General features: G+C 36.1%; 1 protein-coding gene across 1 annotated transcript in view; it reads left to right on the top strand.

Annotated features, from left to right (window-relative positions):
- LOC121379389 (ubiquitin carboxyl-terminal hydrolase 36-like) overlaps positions 1–22,003 on the top strand; it is a 29,418-nt gene extending 7,415 nt beyond the window's left edge. The window contains 16 exon segments of the mRNA XM_041507982.1: positions 872–982; positions 2,206–2,308; positions 2,977–3,044; positions 4,301–4,371; positions 7,809–7,891; positions 8,346–8,423; positions 8,984–9,029; positions 9,031–9,075; positions 11,058–11,183; positions 12,161–12,238; positions 13,297–13,384; positions 14,766–16,763; positions 18,289–18,420; positions 19,044–19,165; positions 19,625–19,708; positions 21,519–22,003. Coding sequence (XP_041363916.1) covers positions 872–982; positions 2,206–2,308; positions 2,977–3,044; positions 4,301–4,371; positions 7,809–7,891; positions 8,346–8,423; positions 8,984–9,029; positions 9,031–9,075; positions 11,058–11,183; positions 12,161–12,238; positions 13,297–13,384; positions 14,766–16,763; positions 18,289–18,420; positions 19,044–19,165; positions 19,625–19,708; positions 21,519–21,725 — 3,440 coding nt within the window. The 3' untranslated portion in view covers positions 21,726–22,003.
- The last annotated feature ends 1,351 nt before the right edge of the window (positions 22,004–23,354 follow it).

Raw genomic sequence — 23,354 nt, 5'->3', positions numbered from 1 at the left:
TGTGTTATTATTCTTTTTTGAATTTGCAATGTGTTTTAGGGGTGTTTTACAGTCAGTGTACTACAACGTCATCCTGCAATGTCATAACATTATTTTTAACACATGTTAGTATGCGATGTCAAAATATTGTTTTTAACATATCAGTAACTGATGTCACAACATTGTTTTTAACACATATCAGCATGCAGTGTGTCAACATTGTAACACAATTTAGCATGCAATGTCAGTGTGATGTCACAACATTGTTTTAACACAATTTAGCATGCAATGTCACAACATTGTTTTAACACATATCAGTATGCAGTGTCAACATTTAAAAAAATACATATCAGCATGCAATGTCACAACATTGTTTTTAACACATATCAGTATGCGATGTCGCATTGTTTTTAACACATATCAGCATGCAACGTCACAATGTTGTTTTTAACACATCAATTCAATTCAATTCAATTCTTTATTCAAACTTTGAGCAGTAACTGCTCATCAGTTGTAATTACAAATAACATGTTGAAAGACAGCATGCAGCGTCACAACATTGTATTTAACACATGTCAGCATATGATGTCACAACATTGTTTTTTTAATTACTTCTTTGCATTACTGTATTTTTTAGTGTGAATGGACGTTTTTAAATTATATTTTAGCATGCTCTTGCACATAATACATTAAGAAAACTGATATCGACTAAACTTTAATTTTGTTACTTACATGCATCATATGGTACTGCTCATCTGCCCCTTCTGTCTCATACACTTATGTACACTGTACAGTTAAATTGCAATAACGAACACTTTGAGAAGTATCTATTTTACAGTAAAATGAATTGAACAGCTTGTGCATACATTAATAATGGATGTTGTTCTTTTAGGTAAACAAGCTGGCTTTTGTATGGTCTGTGAATTACAGTGCCACATTCGGAGGTGTTTTGCAGGTACAGGGCATGCGATTAGACCTCAATCCATCCTGCAAAAACTGAGACGTAAGCCATATTTAAAAAAAAATTATATTCATGTATCGGGGATTGGATTAAAAATTTTTTGTTTTGTTTTATAGTGGTGGGGGTGGAGGTGGACATCAAGTGTTGCCTTCTGTTTAATAAAAAAAAAATGGGATCAACAAGGGAAACGTTTTCTTCAAAATAGGCGTATGAAGGCAACTTATTTTCTATGAAGTTTTTTCGGACAAAAATAATTACTTATACCCAGCTTCCTTGGACTTGATCCTAGATGTAATTTGATGGATATGGATGCATTTTTATCATATGTTGTTTTAATTATTTGGATTGGGTGAACGTGTTAATTGAGCACATATCACCAATTTGCTCTGTGTTAAAATAAGAACTCATTGTCAATGTCGTATATTATCGTATAAGGCAGAGGCTAAATTAAAGAAACTTTTTTTACAGTATATACCAGATTTTATCAACAGTCAACAGATTGTTTACTTGGTTTTTCCCCCCGACTCTCGTCACAGTTTATAATCTTACTGGTTATGAAATATCAGACTTGTGCACACTTAAATTACAATTGGAATTAAAAAAAAAAAATTGGACATATTATTTTGTTTTAATCCCTTTCCTATCTCTCCTATGAATTCCATCTTATTTCTTCCTGATCTGGCAACTCATCCTATCTTTCAATATCTTTTGCTGTTTACCTCCACATCCCAGTCCTTGTCTTTCCAACCACGACAGGTGCTTGTCTCCTGTGTCTATCTGTGCCACGGTTTTGGCATGAGACACTTGTAACCACCTACTATAGTCTCCTACTACCAGCGGTTGTTAGTTGTTAGTTCTACAAAACTCTAATATTAATTATAGTGCTTTATGATCATGTAATACAGAAGGGCAGGATTTAGCTCAGTCGGTAGAGCACTCACCTAAAGTGCTTCAGTCAAAGATCGAATGTTTTCGGAGGTTTTTTTTCCCCCTGTCCCATCCTGTGTATCAAAGGTCATGGTTTGTGTTATTCTGTCTTTAGGAAAGTGCGCATAACAAATCAAATGCAACTAATGGAAAAATAGTTTCTCTGAAGACTGTCAGAATTACCAAATGTTTGATAGGAATGGCCTTTAAGGTGGAAGCAGGATTTCTTTCTCACACAAGACCAAAAATGTTGCTGTAACTGAAAAACGTTAAGACACCAAAATAGGTGTACTTTAAAGTTGTTGACTTGGATTAAACATTTATTTTCTTTCTTTCAGAAATAGCTAAGCACATGCAGTGGGGGCACCAAGAAGATGCACACGAGTTCTTAAGATATCTAATAGATGGACTGCACAAGTCTTGTCTTAATGGCCAGGCCAAGTAAGTCATTGTCTGACATATTCATTGCATTTGTGCTTTTAAAGTGCCATTGCTGGACTGCTAATGCAAGGTTTTATTTCTCAAATTTAACCATGGCTTTTGACTTTGGGAATTGGTTTTATAATAATTTGGGAATTTTCAGTTTCATTTCTAACACATCTCATTAAGCTAATTTAGAATAATACTACACATGTAATTGTATTTAGTCAAATTAATATATCTATTTTGCATTATGAAATGTTATAAGTGAGGGAAGGGGTGTTTGTCAAGTGTTACATATTGTTTCCAAAATGTATCTTTATATAATAAAAAATGGGAATTTTTGTATGTTCCGATAGCGAATGTTTTACTCCACAATTGGGAATAGAAAACGACATAGCCTCTGCGAAATGCTACTGATTATCGGAGGGTAAAAGCGTAGCTGATAAAATCCTGTCATGTTTTGTGTGTGCATGTATAGAATAAGGCATATAACTGTTTTTGTTGAGGCAAGCAAAAAACATCTACAAGTGGAATAAACCAAATGACAGTTAGTGACTGAATTTACAAAGAATGTAACTTCATACATTTACTATACCAGTACTTTTAAAGATGTGCATTTAAGAAAAACAGGTTTCGTAAATTCGATACTAGGTATTTGCTTAACACACCTTATTTTGTGATTTCAGACTTGACAAATATAGCAAGGAAACAACTGTGGTCAGCCATATTTTCGGTGGTTTTCTCCGGAGTCAAGGTAAGATTTTTTAAAGAAAGATTTTTTTTTTTTTTAACATTTATGATCCTGATATGAACATGTTGTTATTATTTTCCTGAAACAACTCATGGTAGTTGCATATATTCTTTTTAATGTTAATATTGGTTGTGGATAATTTTTTAAAATATTACTAAATAACACAGCTTTCTTATTTCTACCGATTGTTATTTCTCTAATAGTATTGACATTCCTTTTGCTGTTTTTTTGCTATCTGCAAGAAACAACCGATGAAGTTTCCATACGGAATTAAACATTTTCATGAACAGTTCATGCCTTTTTTCTAGTGATCAGCTGGTTAAAGTTAAATGTAGTTTAGTCTTTGCCTTGAGCAAAATCAAGGCAAACTAATCAAGGAGAACTGAAGATCACGGTCTTGAAATGGTGTCAAGTTAGCAATCACACAAAGTTTCAAATAAAATGTATTAATGCAATTTGCCAGTTGAAATAATTTGGTGAAATAATTACTTTTAATATTGACATTTTGTTAGAAAATAGCTGGTTTTTTAGTTTAATAGATAATTTGGCAAAATAATTAATGTAATAATTGACATTTTGTTAGAAAATAGCTGGGTTTCTACAGTTTAATAGATAATTTGGTGAAATAATTAATGTAATAATTGACATTTTATTAGAAAATAGCTGGATTTCTACAGTTTAATAGATAACTTGGTGAAATAATTAACGTAATAATTGACATTTTGTTAGAAAATAGCTGGGTTTTTACAGTTTAATAGATAATTTGGTAAAATAATTAATGTAATAATTGACATTTTATTAAAAAAAATAGCTGGGCTTCGAAAGTTTAATAGATAATTTGGTGAAATAACATAATAATTGATGTCCATTTTGTTAGAAAATAGCTGAGTTTCTACAGTTTAATAGATAATTTAGTGAAATAATTAACGTAATAATTAACATTTTGTTGGAAAATAGCTGGGTTTCGACAGTTTAATAGATAATTTGGCGAAATAATTACATGAAATAATTGACATTTTGTTAGAAAATAGCTGGGTTTCTAGAGTTTAATAGATAATTTGGCGAAATTTTCAGCTCATCAGAGCTAGCTCTTTTATTGCAAGGCAATCAATTTCATACTCGCCTAAAACTTTTCAGGCGAGTGTGGAGGGGAGTGATACTGATGATTCGCCTTTCTTGGCGAAGACTTGTTTACTATGACTGACCATGATTTTTGTCATTGGAATATTTGTTGTTGAGGAGTTTAAATTTTGTTTCAGTAAAGTGCCTCAGGTGCGGAGAAAGATCGAATACATTTGATCCTTTTATGGACATCAGCCTTGAGGTCAAGGTTAGTGTCAGACTCTTATTTATTTCGAATCTATCCTTGAAATTTGTTTTTAATCTTTATCAGATTTGCAGTGAATTGGTAGGTAGTTCTGTTGTCATCATTAAATTGAAGAAAAACTAAAAATTTACATTGATTTTATGTATGAAAGGTTCGAGTTGGGAATTCAAGTTATTACACATAGATAATATTTTATGGTTGGTCTTACCAAACATATACTCTTCAAAAGAAGAAACGCAAAACCACATTGTCGTAACATTTGGAGAATTGATTTAATTATTGAATGGTGAGTCCGATAATTACCAAATGTTGCAGGATTGTTCACAATTCACTCTAGTCCATTGTAAGTGATAGGACACACCACCAAGGTCAAGGTCATCTGGAGTCAATACCGGGTGTGGCCTCCGCGTGTGTTGACAACTGCCTGGCACCGCCTGCCCATTGAAGCAACCATAGTACGGATGACGTCCTGGGGGATGGTGGCCCACTCGGCCTGCAAGGCTGCTGCCAGCTCGGGCAGGGTCTGGGCTGTGGTTGTCGCTGTCAGAGGCGTCGGTCCAACTCGTCCCATAGATGCTCAATTGGGTTCAAATCCGGTGATATCGATGGCCAAGGAAGGACATTAATGTTGTTGTTCTGTAGGAAAGCCGTTGTGAGACGTGCTGTGTGAGGCCTGGCGTTGTCATGTTGGAACACTGCGTTGGCGTTGGCCATAACTGGAACGATGTGTGGCCGGAGGATCTGGTCAATGTAGCCCTGTGCATTCAGGTTGCCCTGCACGTGGACCAGGTCAGTTCTGCCAGTGTGTGAGATGGCTGCCCACACCATGACACTACCCCCGCCGAATCTGTCCACTTCCTGCACGCAGTTTGCCGCATAACGTTCACCACGACGCCTATACACGCGACATCTTCCATCATGACGTCGGAGCAGAAATCGGGACTCGTCACTGAACCACACCTGTCTCCATCGCAGTTGAGGCCATTGTCGATGAATCTGGCACCACTGCAGTCGGAGTCGACGGTGTTGTGGTGTTAAGATGACACCTCGAACTGGACGTCTGGCACGAATTCCTACCTCACGTAGGCGGTTCCGTACGGTCTGGTCGGATATCCTGCGCAAACCTGGTATTGCTGCGGCTGTGGAGGTGGCAGTAGTCAATCGTTCCCGAAGGTGGCGTACCCGGATGTAGCGGTCCTGCCCGGGGGTAGTGACCCGTGGTCGACCGGATCTAGGGAGGTCACGTGTTGATCCATGTTGCTGGTAACGGTCCCACAGTCTGGAGATGGTGCTTGGGGACACATGGAATGCCCTGGCAACAGCCGTTCTGGATTCGCCTGCGTCTAGTCGGCCGATGGCATTGTTTCTCTGCGGTTCACTGAGACGTGGCATGTCCTGGATTGTCAACTGTCGGCCAGATACAGAGGCCAGGCAAGCGAACACCCTGCACTTTTATACTGTCGGTGTTCATGTTGCACGTGCAGACAACGCACGTGCAGTGGTGACATGGTTTGCACGTGGCTGCGTTTTTGCGAATATTCACATTTTGGAACTTTATTGTACAGTAGCTGCGTTTTATCGAATGTAACCGTGGGAATGTGTTTGGGACATGCAATGACCTTATATTCACAAAGCATGAACCGGTAGGAAACATAAAATCGGAGTTATAACCCATTTGTACCCTTTTGCGTTTCTTTTTTTGAAGAGTATATTTCACAACACTAAATTTAACTATTATGTTTGAGATTAATAATTGAAGTGGGGTTTTTCATATTAATTCTTTATGAATGAATATGATTAGAGTTCAAGAAATTTACTCGTAAATTTGTGTTGAAATGACTTATTAGATTTGTTAAGAGTTGGGATGTAGCCCAGTGGTGAAGCACTTGCCTGATGCGCAGTCGGTTTAGGGTCGATCCCTGGTGGTGGCCATTGGGCTATTTCTCGTCCCAGCTAGTGAGTGTATTAACAGTGGTATATCAAAGGTTGTGGTATTCGGTCTGTGAGATGGTGTATATAAAATACCCATTGTTACTAATGAAAAAATGTAGTGGGTTTCCTCTCTATATGTCAGAATTACCAAATGTTTGACATCCAATAGCCGATGATTTAAGGAGGGGACAATTAAGGCATTTGGCTTGGTATGCAGAGACAACGATATATAATGCACATTATTGCTTAATATCAACAAGTAGAATCGTATAGTTAATTAATAAAACGCTTAAATTTGACGGCTATTATATATAACGGGTGCAGCCATTTTGTACCATCCCAGTGAATATGCCTTCTGGCGAGCTGGTGATTATGTAATACCTAACGTGTCACGTCAGGAATTAGTCTTAGAACTGAAGAAACAAAACACACCTGATTTTTGCTGATGCATCACAATGTTCTGTAATAATATCCATCCCAGTAAGCCAGCACCAAGTATATGTTATTTTTCAGTACAAAATAAGCCACCATTGTCAAAGTGTTGAAATAACTGTCTTATGTTTTGTACATAAATTAACTTACGTACTGAAATAATAATTGGAGTGTTTTCTTGGTTAATTGGTCTTTTCTTTCCGTGGCCTATACCTGTGGTTCCTGATTGGCAGGTGTATATTTAGACGGTTCCCAGACACTGTCTAGACATCTAAAAAGACGTGCCTCTTTTATTAAGATCACAGGGTATTGTGTGATAACCGCGCGGACACCCCTCATTATCAGCTGTCCTGCTTTATTACTGTAAGTAATTTGGTAAAACCCTTGATTAAGTAGACTTTCCCATCTAAAATCACAAAAAATAAAATTATCACTTGGGTATCGTGAGTGGTCGGTTTTTGCTCGAATGTACCCTACCAATAGGCCTAATAATATGCATTTTTTCTTTAGATTTTTTAAAAGAGTAAAATACTACAACTCCATTTCGTTCTATTGATGCAAATTGAAATATATTTAGTTAAATAGTTTATTATACTATCAAGTCATTTATGTTGTTTTACAAGTCATTTATGTTGTTTTACAAGTCAGGTTGATGAAAGCAAAGCGCCTTGTCATAAATTGGAGCATTTGTTTGCACTGTGCATAGAGGCATTTGGCGGAGCCGACGTCACTTCACCCCAAGCTATACCACTGGGCATCACAAAAACGAAACAAAATGGCTGCCCCCAGTTAGCAGGAATAATCACGTTTTTTATTAACTCTAAAATTATGGGTTTTTCATTTCTTAAAGTATCAGTATATGTTTTTGTCGTCCAGGTATGCATCTTATCAACACATCAGGCTCATATTTGAGTTGACCTTCCCTTTAACAAAACAATTTGCTCTAGTAGTGTCATTAAACAAAACAAACTTTAACTTTTAGATCCGTAAAAAATATTGTTTCACTTAAAATCTGTATGCCTGTTTCAATGAATTAGTTGTATGGGTACTAAAGATGTGTTTTTTGTTTTTTTCAGAATGTGGCAACATTGGAAAAAGCATTCGAGAAATTTGTTCAACCTGAAACTTTAGAAAGCGAAAATGCGTATATGTGTTCTAGGTAACTGTTCTTTTATTTGTATGGGAAGTAATACCAAGTTCAAATTTGAATTAATAGATGTATTAAGAGTGGTATATCAAAGGTGGTATCCAGTCTGTGGGATGGTGTATATAAAATATCCATTGCTACTAATGAAAAAATGTAGCGAGTTTCCTCTCAATATGGAGCAGAATGTGCTAGACCACAGTTAATCACATGATTGATCACCATTATTGGACAATTTGAATTATATCCTATTCCAACCAATGGTTGATAAGTTCAATTTAAGAACCATGGTATGTGCTGTCCTGTTTAGGAGAATGTACACGTGCTGATTTTTTTTTTTTGGAACAGATATTCTAAACATTCATTTGGTAGCAGACCAGTAAGTAAGTGTTGTTTGTTTTATAATTAGATCATTTTGTATTTGTTTTACGTTTTGTAATGTTGGCTTTTTTTTGTGTTTTTTTTTTAGATGTAAACAGAAAGTTTCGGCTGAAAAGCGACTTTCCGTCCACAAGCACCCCAATGTTTTGACGATTCAGCTCAAAAGGTATTTAATCATTCTGTACAAAGAAATTATCATACATACAAAAACAATCCAACAATCTTTTTATCTGTCTGTCTCACATATAGTTTTCCAGATGTTTATTTCACAATGCCTCGAGATATTGAACTGAAATGACTTGTATAGCTTTGCCATGTTCTTTTACAGATCGTGTTTGACTTTCATGGCAATTTACCCATTTGTCATTTGAATTATTCCCTTTGAACTTTTGTTTTTCAAAGTTTTTTCTTTCAATGCCTGAAGATACTGATATGAAATTTTGTATAAAGCTTTATTATGTTACAGATTAAGTTTAACTTTACAGCAATTTACACATTTTTCACAGAGTTATTGCCCTTGAACTTGAGCAATACGAAAATTTGTTGGGCCCAGTAGGTGACATGTATTGCTTTTGTAGTACTCTCAGAAAGCTTGTTTATATCATGTTGTCATGGTTTCTGGTAGTTTGATTGAGAATAAGCATCTATTCTTCTCTACAATGTCCATAAACAACAGTAGCTGTATTTGACGTTAACAACATATTAATTGTAAAATTTCACTTTCAGATTTGACTATAATCGTACGACAGGAAAGATAACTAGACACATCGAGTTTTCCGGACAAGCTCAATATACGGCCATATTTAAGCCAAAGACAGGTAAAGAAGACACATTTATCATGCCATTAAATTAACAGTCGTCTGTATATTTGCCATCCCAATCATTGCTATTTATAACAGACAATTTTTTTAATTCATTTTATATATTTATTACAAATGTTTATCTTCTATTTGGTAGGAGTAGACTTTGGACACCAACTAAATGAGGGGCGGGACATAGCCCAGTGGTAAAGCGCTTGTCTCATGCAAGGTCGGTTTGGGATTAATCCCCATCGGTGGGCCCATTGGGCTATTTCTCGTTCCAGCCAGTGCACTGTTGTTGTGAAATTAATTGTTTCAAAGAGCACGATCCTTTAAAATTAAATTTCAATGTTTCACCGTGGACAGCTATGTTGAAACGTGACGTTTACCTTTTTATTTCTTCCATGATTTGAAGTAATTAACGTGTAGATGGACAGGCCAATGTCCGTGATTAAATTATGTATCATTATAGTTCAGTAAATACTTAACTGAATATTAATATTTGAGTATTTCATAAAAAACTTAAGTATTTCTTGCTAAATGTCGTCTGCTTTGCGAGCGGAAATGCACGAGACGAACTATTTCCGGTTTGCTGTAAAGCATTGTTGGTTAATAGACCGGAACCGTAGTGTTATTGCTTAACCTGTGAAAACGATGTTGTTGTTTTGGTTAACGTTATGGATTATAAATAACATTGATATTAGAAATATATGCTTAGATATTCGCTGATTTATGTGTCCGTTGTGTATTGTAAGACCATATTGTGTTTTTCTTGAGAGTATATTTGACGTCATACTAGAGATTAAAAAAAGACCAGTGACGTCAATGTTGGGGTATAAATAGAACTGTTACGTCAGTTGTAAACAGTTTGGATCCAAATTTTGACAACTATCAGCTGATCGAGCTAAACTTTGCAGTTATAACGTTTCACTGAATATTTTTCTTACATTTTGGACAGCATTGAGAGGTAAATAGACGATTGTCTTTAGCTTCCTTTGCAATCTTTCTAAATTAATAGTAGTTTTGGGATCCAACTCAATAATTACTTTATTAAATTTAGGATAGATAATTAATTAACTGGTCATTGAGAGCATCTTGAGATAATGGGCGATTGTCTAGTCTCCTGGTGTTGTTAGTCAGTCACTGAGAACACTCAATTGATAATGGGCAATTGCTTAGTCTTTTGGTGGTTTAAATAAATATATGTAACTACCTATATGTAATATTGTAGTTCTTTTGTGTATAACTCTTTAATTAACTGGTCATTGAGAGCATCTTGAGATAATGGGCGATTGTCTAGTCTCCTGGTGTTGTTAGTCAGTCACTGTGAACATTCAATGGATAATGGGCGACTGCCTAGTCTTTTGGCTGTTTAAATAAATATAGATTTTTAATTGTGATACTTGTAATTGACATCACTGGTTAACTATATGTTTTCATAGTTTAGTGTTAATAGTATTCTTAGTTCATAACTTTGGTTGATATTTGCATAATATTTCATGTATAAAATTCCTGTGTTTTCAATGCAATAACAACCCGTCTTTAAAGTGACATCTTGTTGTCTTGTTCATTTTAACTATTATTTATGTGGTAAATGCGTTCATGGTCACGCGTGCGTTCAAGCGTGCGGTACGCACTCCACGTCGCTTACCCAGTATGTAGGTCCAGAGTAGTTGCACGGCACACGGGCACACAACTCGCACGCACAAATTTCTACCACAACTGTGACTGGTTTATTAACGGCTGTGGTATGTGTATCCTGTCTGTGGGCTGGTGCATATAAAAGATCTGTTTCTACTAATAAAAAAAGTTAATGGGTTTCCTCTCTAAGACTATATGTCAAAATTACCAGATGTTTGACATCCAATAGTCGATGATTAATACATCAATGTGCTCTAGTGGTGTTGTTAAACAAAACAAACTTTACCTTTCTTTCCTCAAGTTTTGTTACAGAGTTTCTGTGTGTTGTTAATTTAATACTTGTGTATTGTGTATTTCAGGGAGAACCTGTACTGTACAGCCTGAACGCTGTTCTGGTCCATTCAGGGCAGCATTGCCATTCCGGACACTATTTTAGCTACGTGAAGTCGCCCAGTCAGCTGTGGTACTGCATGAACGATAGCATGGTAAGATGTTCCACAAGGCGGCAGTACTCCTATAATTCTGTAATAGAGAATGTATGAGGAGGTGTAGATTCATGAAAGATAATTCACGGGTCCTGAGTTAAATGTTTTTCATGAATCTACACTTCCGAGTGCATTAGCCAACGTAATCCATCATTCATTAAAACAAATTACATGACTGTTAAATTATCTTCTCTATCTTTTTTAATAAAAATATTGGTTAAATGGCAACGAATATTTATAAAATTAATAACCCAAAACGATAGATCCTTTCGGACCTAACCTGAACGTTTTGGTCAGGAAAGGCTTAGCAGTGGATGGCTAGCATTAAGTGTAATGAGCAAAATCTTTTAATTTCCAATTTGGTTTCCAGCAATCTTCACTGAATATATCACTATCACTAGGTTTATCACTTTGTTGATAAGGCATATATTACATGTTTATTTGATGATGCAGAATGTTTTGCCTTGTAGGCTAAAGCATTGTACATGTTTACAATGTACAAGTTCTACAAGTAGTGGGTTCGAATCCCTGACCTGAACTCATGAAAAGTTGAAATTGCATTGTTTCACAGGTGTTGATTCTTGAAATACAATCCACACCTTGAACAATAGTGTGACATCACAGGTATTGAATAAAGCTGATTGTATGACACGGTAGAATGTTAGCCTGAATTATCAGAAGCCATAGTATCAATTCACATTATTTAAAAAAATTTTTTATTTAACATATGGATTAAACAAGCAGACCACTATTACAGGATGCATGTGTGTTTTAGAACATTTTGCTGTTCATGAAATCTGAGTAATTAATATAGACTGATTTGTATATTGCTGTGGCTGAGTTTAGATTTTTGTTCATTGTAATAAACAAATCGTTAGATTCTTGTTAGAAATGTGTCTTTATTTAGGTATTTCAAATAGTCCTCAAATAAAAATGTGCCCGCTTCTTGTTAAACATTGACTTATTTTTGTTACCAGGTTCAACAGGTCAAACCAAGCCGTGTGTTTGATTCCGAAGCATATCTTCTGTTTTATACCAAGATTTCAAAATCAAGGGTGAGCTTCTTTTTTCCTTTTTGGGGGTGGAATGTAGCCCAATGGTAAAACTTTCATTTGGTGTGTGGGATTGATCCCCGTCGGTGGGCCCATTTGGCTATTTCTTGTTCCAGCTAGTGCACCACGACTGGTATACCAAAGGCCATTATAATGTGCTGTCCTGTCTGTGGGATGGTGCATATAAAAGATCCATTACTACTAATGGGGAAAAAAGAAGCGGGTTTTCTCTCTAAAACTATTTGTCAAAATTACCAAATGTTTGACATCCAATAGCCAGTGATTAATAAATCAATGTGCTCTAGTGTTATTGTTATACAAAACTTTAACTTTATTCCTTTAGTGGCAAAAACCATCACCTTACTAATTTTTGTGACTGTACATCATAATACCAGTAATTAAAAAAAAAAAACATTCAGTCATTTCAGAGGTCCTGCAATTTAATTCTTTTGTTTTTCTTTTTCTTTATGGGTTGTATTATGGTATGGCATTGTCCATCCATACGTCCGTCTGTTAACTTTTTCTTGTCCAGACCATATCTTGCATACAGGACCATCAAACTTCACATGTAGGAACAACTTGGGATGGCGGTGTGTCGTGTACTATTACCAGGTCACTGTGACCTACTTTTCACAGTCTACTGCACATAACAGTAAATCCTTGTCCGGACCAGACCTTGCATACAGGACCATCAAACCTCACATGTAGGAACAACTTGGGATGGTGGTGTGTCACATGCAATTACTAGGTCACTGTGATTCAAATAAATGAAATAATTTATCTATATTCTGAACATCATAGGAAAATCTTATTTAGCCTTCCCATTGCAAAAATTTCACATAATTAGAATTGAATCATACCCGTAACATATTCATTAATATCTATGGTTTTCCATCAAACTCCTGATGGGCATATCATGTACCTCACCATAAGTTTTGTTGTTTTTTCTTTGAAGTCGTATGATACACTGGATTAACAGAAAAAGTATTATACATTTGTATCCTATTTTTGGATATGTGTTTGTTAGTAGCATCTTCATTTGTTTTATTTCTGCTTTTCAGAATACCTTCATTGGACCACAGGTCCCAGTTGATCATGCAGTTAACAACATGCACAAGTCTGGTCATGTTAACCACTCCATGCAAAATGGTCAGTTTTGAAAGCTAATTTTATCAAATTAATGTATAACGAAACCCCTCAAAGCTGGATTTTTTTCATGGTCCTTTTTCTGAATATCATAACAGTTCGCAGGGTTAACTCTGGGTGTATAGACAATTTTGCCAAATTATCTATTAAAATTAAAAAAATAACAAAAAACCCACCATTCTTATGCCAAAATAAAATTTGCCATTTGTGTTTAAAATTTGCAATTGGCTAATTTGGTGGTTGGCAGAGCAAACCCTGGTTCAGAGCATAACCTCTCTACCCCTTAATACTGGACTTTTTTTTTTTTTTTTTAAACTTGGTCCTGTTTAGAGGGACATCACTGTATCGACATACTTTATTTTTACTTAGAATTAAGTTAGTCTTAAACAGTTAAGATGGCACAGAAATATAAAACTGTAATCGAACATTAGTGATGTGTGTTTTTATTTCAAGCAGGAATATATCCAGGATTTTTTGTCATTGTCCCCTGTCTGATAATCATATTTGGGACATTTTTTAATGCCACTGAATGATGCAGTACACAAGGGTGGGAATTCTCCTCGTATCTGCGGTTTTCCTCTCATGGAACATCGAGTGCTTCACATTTTAATCCTTTCCTCGGGTGGGGGGGATTGGTCATGTAAGCTTCTGGGCCCAGATTTTCGAAGTTATCTTAGCACTACGATACTGTAAAACTGATGACGATACACATCAAATAACAGTGTGACGTCATTATGAATCTAAATGCAGCCGCGTTTCTTATTTAGTTTCATTTGCAAAGGGAGCGAGTAAGCTTTAGCTGGCGTCGCAATGCAGCGTGGGATATCTGAAGTAAAAATGGCGGTCCAGACCCCTCTAGATTTCCTCTTTTTTACAGTTCACCAATTCCGCCCCTGAGTACACCATTGTTATATTAATTTATTAGAACACACACAATTAAATATATATATTGGGAATTTGTAGAATAGAAATTGGGAATTTTCAGTGCTACATTTTTTTGGGAAGGGGCCTGTGTTTGGACCCACAGAAGGACTGGATAAATGCCCGTCAGGTGGAATAAATATTGTTTGTATAACTGGAATAATAGTTGATAGTTAATGGGGATTTTTCGTTTTAATCCATCCTGAATAGTACAGAATTCACCTGAGATTGTAGGATCGATTAACCTCGTGGAACACATTGCACAGTTTCCCATTCCAGGATTGTATATCAATTTTGTATCAGAATAATTTAACTATAAGGTGGTTTCATTTCTTTTTCCACATTAACAAGTTATAATTTTGAGTATAATTTAAGTATAATGTGGTTTCATTTCCTATTTCACGTTAAAAAGTTATAATTTTTCTGAATAATTTTGCTGTAGTTTAGGTTTTTTCTTCTTCAGGTATTCGTAGTACAGATGCGAGCCATCCTGTCAATAACAATATTACACACATTGTTAGTAAAAAGCCACTACAGGAGAAACAGTCGTTTGGCTCGTTAGTTTCGGCAGGAAGTCCAAGTGGAGATGTGGGCTGCCCTGTCGGCAAGAAGCGTAGTGCAACCTGTATTGCCGACGGAACGACACTGACACCAAATAAACGCCTCAAGGTGTTGAACGAATGTGCAAAACCACGGATTGTTGTTCACATTAAAAATGGTAAAGTGACCACTTTTGAAAGAAGTCGAGATAAATTGGTGAACGGCGATTCGAAACCGCATATGCCTGGACTTGTACCATATGGTGACGATTCTGATTCTGATCATGAACGGCCCAACAAAGTGAATGGGAACAACGGGGTCCCAGTTCATAGGAATGGAGACGACGTCATTCAGAATGGGACAGTTGTGTTTGATAGTAAACTTAATGCCACCACGTCTGTTCCGGGCAATGCAAGCCTTCTAGGAATACCCGAGAAAAAAATCTCGCTGAAGTTTAGTGAAACTTATAGACAAAGCGATACGTGTGTGATGCCATCCAGCTCAAAGTCGATGCCAAACTTAACGTGGCATGTTAAGAAACTGGGGCCGAGTACCTCGGTCGGGACATTGTCTATCTCTACTACAGAGTGGCACGTCAACAAGGAATGTAAACCAGCCGAGATGACAAACCTTCCGGAGTCCACTTCTGCAGGACGGCTCATTCCTTTACCCGGTGAACAGACTGTTGATTCTAACAATACCACATCCAGTGAATCTACACAAGTGGATGTTGAAGTAAAAACACCAAAACTAAAACCAGAAGAAAGGTTCTTGGGTAGATCTGCGAGTGATTGTGTGATATCGATGAGTAATACAAACATGACAGCTAGCGCTAGTGTGTTATCTCTGGGACATTCCGAGACGGACGAATTGATTATAAAAGAATCTGCGAATAAAACCGACGTGTCTGCTGGAGATACAAACGTGACAACCAGTGCCAGCATGTTATCTGTCGGACTTTCTGAGACTGATGACCTGATTTTAGATAAATCTGCAAGTAAAACCAACCTGTCTGCCAGAGATACAAACGTGACAACTAGCACCAGTATGTTATCTGTGGGACTTCCTGAGGTGGACAATACGATTTTAAAAGAATCTATAAGTAAAACCAGCGTGATGTCAGTTAGAGATGTGACAAGCAGCACCAGTATGTTATCTCTGGAACTTTCTCAGATGATTTTAAAAGAATCTGCAAGTAAAACTGACGTGTCTGCGGATGATACAGACGTGACAACTAGTGCCAGCATGGTATCTCTCGGACCTCCTGGTATGGACGATGTGATTGTAGATAACTTTGTGAGTAAAGCCTCCACAGTGAATACCGATAATACAAATGTGACAACTAGCGCTAGTATGTTATCTCTGGAACATTCTGAGACAGACGGAGTTATTGTTAATAAATCTGCAAGTAAAACCTGCACAGTTTCAACTGACAATACAAATGTAACAACTAGTGCTAGTATGTTATCTCTAGGACTTCCCGAAAGCAATGAAAAGATTTTAAAAGAATCTGCGAGTAATGCCAGCATGGGGACTATTCTAGATACAAACGTGGCATACAGCGCCAGCATGTTATCTCTGGGACCTTCCGAGTCACTGATGGTGGTTAACAGTGGCACCAACATAAACAGTTCCTGTTCCCTAATGGATACAACGGAAAAACGGTCAAATGATAAATCTAAAAGAGAGCTTAAAAGGGAGAAAAAACTTAAGAAGAAGTCCAAACACCTGATGGAACAGAGCGATGATCTGATACAGTTCATTGAAAAACAGAAAAAGAAGAAGAAGAAACATAAACATAAAAAAGACAAGGACCATGCTGAAAGGAAACACCGACATCATAAAGATGATGAGTCTCATGATGAAGAAATGAAACATTATGTCTGGGTAGAAAAAACAAAAGACTGCGAACTGAAGCCAGGTTTGTATTCGATTTTGTTCATTTTTTACCATTAAAAAATGGTCATCCTGAAAAGATTTTTAACCAATTTTACCTATAATACAACAGACTTTCACTTCAAAAAAAAAATTGAGGGGAGTGGATCATTGCTCCCCTAACATAGACCATGGGGTGTCATCTAAAATATTACTATATTGATACTATATAAATTCACATGCTCAGGGGAGCTAAAATTATTATCCTTGAATTCATCTTAGGGGAGTGTTGGGGAGCGAGAGTGATAGCTCCCCTCAAATGGTGAAGTCTGATATAAATATAGTTGTTTTTTGTGGTGTTTTTTTTAAGTAGCTAATTTTAACAAACATTACAACATTTTGCAGTTTAGCTGCTGACATCTGAATTTTAAATAGCTAATTTTAACAAACATTACAACATTTTGCAGTTTAGATGCTGACATCTGAACATTATGTCTTAATTTTAGTGCTATGTATTAACTGTTTTCTTTTCATCATAACCCCGACCATTGGCATTTCCCCCCTAATCACATGCCTTGAATAAATAAGAGCAAAATAAAAACCATCAGAACCACAAAAGCAAAGGATAAAGAAGGAAGTAGCTATCCTATGACTGGATCAGGATGGAAGATTTTAGCCATTTGATTGGCAGTTGAAATGTTTGGACCAGTCTACATGATAAGGGGGGAAATGCCATAGGTGAAAGGCAAGGTTAAGTAAGAAAAGAGAAAATGATCATGTTTTTTTTACATTCTGTCCATACATGAGTGGCCATTAGCAGTGCTGCCACTTTATTCTTTTTAAAAAGTATTATACTTTTTTCTTAGAAATACTACTTTTTATACTTTTTTTCTGCAAAACAGAACTTAAGAAATCTAATTTCAAATTTGACCATTTAAGATTTATGCTTTGGTAGTCTTTTTTTTTCAGGATTGGTTTGTTCTTTGTTGAGTGGAATGTTTATAGAGCTCTCTGATCCTGCTGCTCTCAGTGACCAAGTGACAGGGCACTGAAATATGCAGAACAGAGTGTTCAACAATCACAAATCCTCACAACAGGGTACACACCATTCCTTGAAGTTGGTCATAAGTAGCAAACATTACTAGGACAAAGGTAGCCAATATATGGCTACCTATTGGGGTATATTGATGAAAAATATACTTTTTTTAAATACTTTTTAAAACCATTTTTATATATATATATTTTTTTGCAAGATTCCATACTTTTTGTTGAAAATGCAGAGTGCAGCACTTACATTAGATACAATTATCTTAAAACAAGTTGTTTCACAATTACTGTAGCGACAGTGTTATCGCCTGACGGCAGCCAATTGCATATCTTTAAATTGATATCACATGTATATGTGTTACAATAAATAACTAATGCTGTTGTCACAAAGGGTGTGTAAGAAATGGATGATTGTTGATGAAAATCTCAATGTGACTGTGCTCGTCAGTTACCTGTGTATGTTTCCCAGATAAAGTAAACTGAGCCGTGTGTGTATCATTAAAGTTTTTTTTTTTTCTGTTCAGTGGCTGAACATCAATGGGATCACCCCTCGGACCAGCACAAGGCTGTGAGAACGATGTGGGATGGCACAAAGTCTTCTAAAGTAGCTGAAGAGTTGGAGAAAAGCACATCTTTTAAAGGATATGGCTCATCCGGTCAGTTACTATTTACAGTCTAGACAACTGGGCCAGTCCTTACTGTCACCCGACTGATTTAGATAACTGGAACAGTCCTTGTTACCCAACAGATTTAGATAATTAGGCCAGTCCTTACTGTCACACGACTAAGATTTAGATAACTGCCATTCCTTGTTGTCATCCAACTGATTTAAATAACTGAGACAGTCCTTGTTACCCAACTGATTTAGATAATTAGGCTAGTAATTGTTGTCATCTGACTGATTTCTGTCATATCATACACATTGAAACATATGCTGAGCATGAAAAAAAGTAAAACCATTGTTTTATAGTGCCTGCAACTGAACATGAGGTGGTTAAAATAGATGGTTGTTTGAGCAGGTTATACTGCATTAACTGTGTTTTTGTTTTGCCTTTATGAAGTAAAAACGCGAGATACAGGTAGTACTTTTCTAATGGCATCAACTTATGTGTTAAAACTTAAAAGTTTCACGTTTAGATCACCCTAAATCCTAGGTCAGTAAAACTTGGTTTATAGTTGAACCTGTGGACGTTCATCACAATGCACTGAAAATGTTTATGGTAGGTTGTTATTGTTTGACATAATTTGTTCATTGTGTATATTAAATATTTAATTTCAGTGCCATCATGGGATGGTGGTCAAAACTACATGGATGTCGATATAAAGAAAGATATAGAGAAAGACGTGATTAAGATGAAGAGAAAAAGGGATAAATCCAATAATGATATAGATTCTCCAAAGGTTTGTAGTACATTCTTGCATTTATTAGTCCCCTCCAGTTGGAACTGTAGGGGACTATATGTTTTGTCTCTGTCCTTCTGCCAATCCGTTTGTCCCACATATAGTCAGGCATGTGATTCTTCTGCTTTTTAGTGGAATTCTGCTTTTAAAAAAAATCTTTATCGTAAAATAAATCGGTAAAAATGTTTTCATAAAAAAAAAATCCCATTTCTTTTATTTTCAGGGTTTTTGTAATTATTGCACTTCCACTAAACCATTTTCTTAATGGCTGTTCGCTTACCGGTAGACAGTGTATCGCGATATAAGACTGATGACCAGTCAAAGAAATCGCTGCACTTTTGTATAATAGAACATTTTCAGCTTTTTTTAAGAATACCAAATCACATGCCTGTATAGGTTTTCGGATGTTTTTTTTAAAGTACCTGTACAACAAGTGACAATTTGTACCCTGTCTTTCAGGTGAAGAAGGTGAAACGAACATCGGAAAATCATGTCAACCACAATCCATTCCAGCGAAACCAAGATGACCGACACAAAACCCAGGTAAACATCAGCCGAGTACTGTGAACTCACTTTTGTTCTTAGTGGTCTAATATTCATATCATTTGTGGACTAGTGCAGTTAACAGATATAAGAAAGAAAGTTTGTTTTGTTTAATGACACCACTGGAGCACATTAATTAATTAATTAACCGCTATTGGATGTCAGATATTTGGTAATTATGACACAGTAGTCATCAGAGGACACCCGCTACATTTTACCTAATGCAGAAAGGGATCTTTTATATGCACCATCCCACAGATAGGATAGCACATACCACGGCCTTTGTTAACAGTCGTGGTGCACTGGCTGGAATGAGAAATAGCCCAATGGGCCCACCGACTGGGATTGATGCCAAACCGACAACGCATCAAGCGAGCACTTTACCACTGGGCTACGTCCCTCCCACCCCACAGATTTAAGAACACAATGAAAATATAATATATGTATACCTTCATATATACTGCGGGTTTTTTTATCCATGGATTTAAGGTCTTTAAAGAAAGTCACAGAACAAATTGCCGACTGACAGTCTAAATTGATAATACCAACAAGTGGATTAAAAAAAAAAAATTGGGACAATATTGAATTGAAAATTAAATTGCGTTCAGTTGACGTTTATCACAGTCGTGATATCAGAAAATTACTACGAAGAATAGGTTCGTAGACTAGTAAGGTTAGTTACTCTGAGAGTGAATACCTAAAGTTGAACATTTTGAACAGCATGTCCGTGCACACATAAAAACATCCTTATTCATGTAGCAATATATTTTCTTTGTGTATTGTGTATTACTTTGTTTAAACTTTATTTATTTTTTTTGGATGTAAATAGACATTGATTTAAAAACATTCATTGTGTTAAATTATTTTTCTTTATATCACATAGTTACATCTATATAGTAATCTTATGACCACATTTAGTGTCAAATATATTAAATTTTAGAAAAACCTTTCTCTCTTGCTATATGTATATATATATATATCTTAATATAAAATATTTTAGTCTAAAAAAAGTGCATACAATGCCTACCTGCCCTAAATAATTAGCCTTAAAAAAATAAAGATTTCAGCCTACGTACCTACCCTAATTTTTCTGGCTTATGTAATGGAAACCACACATACAATTCTGTTTGGCCTAATGTTAAAATCTTTATTAAAATGGTATTAGTTCACTGATAGGTTCAACAAAATCAATGCCCACAATTCAGTTTTAACTTATTTTTATGAAATATTTCTTATTGGCTAGTGACCATCTCAAACACATGTTGAACACTGTAAGTTGCTATTTGATTTGAATTCGACCAACCTGTAGTTATTTCATTTTATTAGAATATCAGCCTTGCTATTTTCATTTCATGTGCAGAGAACATTTTGTTTTCAAAATCTCGATTAGCGATATTTCTAGTCTGTTAAAAATTGATTAGCATTTCATTCATTTCAACTTATTTTTGTGCTTATATCCAATAAGGTTCAAGCACACTGTCCTGGGCACACACCTCAGCTGTCTGTCCGGGACAGTGGGTTAGTTGGTTAGTGGTTAGTGACAGAGAAGAGGGTGTAGTGGCCTTACACCTACCCATTGAGCCCTTGAGAACTCGCTCTGGGTTGGAGCCAGTCCCGGTCTGCGAACCCTGTACCTACCAGCCTGTAGTCAGATGGTTTATTTAACCCCTGTGCCATCAAGGCGCAACTACTGTTTTAATGTTTTATAATTGTGTAGCTATCTCTGAAACGTATGCAGCGAATTGTGGCACTATACTGAACAAAATGTTCCCTGGTTTGAGTAACGAATGTGTCTTGTGCTTGTTTTCAGAAGTCTGTTTCCGCAGAACACATCAACGAGTGGAAACCTGCCAACCATTCCCAGTCTTCTCATTTCAATCACGCACGTCACAGCAGCAGCTACCTCGACAACAGGAGACGAGACTCGACCAATAATAAGAGAAAAAACAGCTGGCATTCGCCCAGCAGCAGCAGCAACAGACATAGCAGCTATCATGGTGCTTTCAGCCACTACTGATTTTAGTATTGAAAAAATGTATGAAAGGTTTAATTGTCATTTATTTATTTTTCAAATAGAGAATTTATTTTTTTCCTTGTAAGTAACCAGTTGCTCAACTCTTTTTTTTTTTTTTTTTTTTTTAATTATGTAACAAGACCCCAAAATTGAGATGGATAATGCATTTGTGTTTAAATTTTCCAACTTTTTTCAAATACATTAACATATTATCTAGAATTTTTATAAAATCCACTAGCCATGGGATCAGTGATATTTAAATTTACTAGCCACGATTAAAACGTTTACTAAATAATAGTAATAATCGGATATACACACCTAAAGAGGAAGATAGAGCTTCAAAACACTAACATTAGGGGGTGGGGGTAGGAGAGTCCTATTTACAAAATAGACTTAACTGCAACACTTGATAAAATATTTTGACTAGCAGTCGGGCATGGCAATAGTAGTTACTAGTATTTACTAGCCCAACATTGAATATCACTAGCCATGGGAGTGGGGCTACCACAATCTAGAAGCCCTGATATTATAACCTTCAGTTTTAACTTAATAAACCCTCTTGTAGGTAGCAGGATTGAAAACAAAATTTGGTCTTTGTTATCAAGACTTGTCTGTTCAATAATTCACCACTTAGCTATTTTGATTCTGATCTTATCCTCTTATTTTTGCATGGATAAAGAAACTTTAAATTTTTCTGCAAACTAGTTTTTGATGCCTCCTCAAAACTGTACATATATATCAATTTCTTTTTGGTCTACGGCTGTACTAAAATAAACCTTAAGATTTCCATTCCAGACTGCTCTGAGAATAAAGACCTATCTGTGTTGGGGGGGGTGAGTTGGCAAAATTTTGTTTGTTTGTCTTTTTAAACAAATATGGTCTCACTACACAGATCACTTCCGGGTGAGAGTCCTTTCATCACGGTCCACTATAGTTCCTAATTGTGACACATGTTATGGTTCACATATTCACTTCTAGGAAATGGTGAAGAAATAAAACAATATGTATGTTTAATGGTAAGCCTTCTGGCTGTACTTTGCCCATGTCATTTTGTAATATTGTGCATCGACCTTTTGGTACATGGGTATATAGCTATATAGCACAAGAGACAGCCGGAGTGAACCGTTTAATGAACCACCTGTTCGAACCGGTACTACAGCCAGATGTGGTCATATAGCAAAAAACTGAGACAGAAATGTTCTCAATTTTGGAGTGAAAATAAATGCTTATATAATGTATGTTCGCAGTGGTGTATGTTGTTAGCGCCAACGAGAACCCGTTCTATTGGCAATCTTCGTTTGAAGTTTAACATGGCAATTTAACATGGCAGATGACATCTGTGTAGTGAGACCTATGCTCAGGTACAGAATTTCCAATGTCATGAAAATGTTTTATGATAATTATCTCCCACCCCCATCTTGAAAAAGATTTGGTTGAAAATCTAAAATTTGATTATGACCTACACTGATTTTCATATGTCTGATTAACTAACAAGATTGTTTTGACCAAACCAGTGAAAATTATTATGGTGCAAGATGTCATCTACTTAAAAAATATTTATTTATGTGATGGTAGACAACTGTATGGCTTTTTAACAATCTGTATTGGTTAGCAGGGGTGCAGACAGTAACC

Source organism: Gigantopelta aegis, chromosome 8 (assembly GCF_016097555.1).
Source record: "Gigantopelta aegis isolate Gae_Host chromosome 8, Gae_host_genome, whole genome shotgun sequence".
Classification (NCBI taxonomy): Eukaryota; Metazoa; Mollusca; class Gastropoda; order Neomphalida; family Peltospiridae; genus Gigantopelta; species Gigantopelta aegis.
The sequence above is the reverse complement of the archived record's forward strand: the minus strand, read 5'-3'. Positions and strand labels throughout refer to the sequence as shown.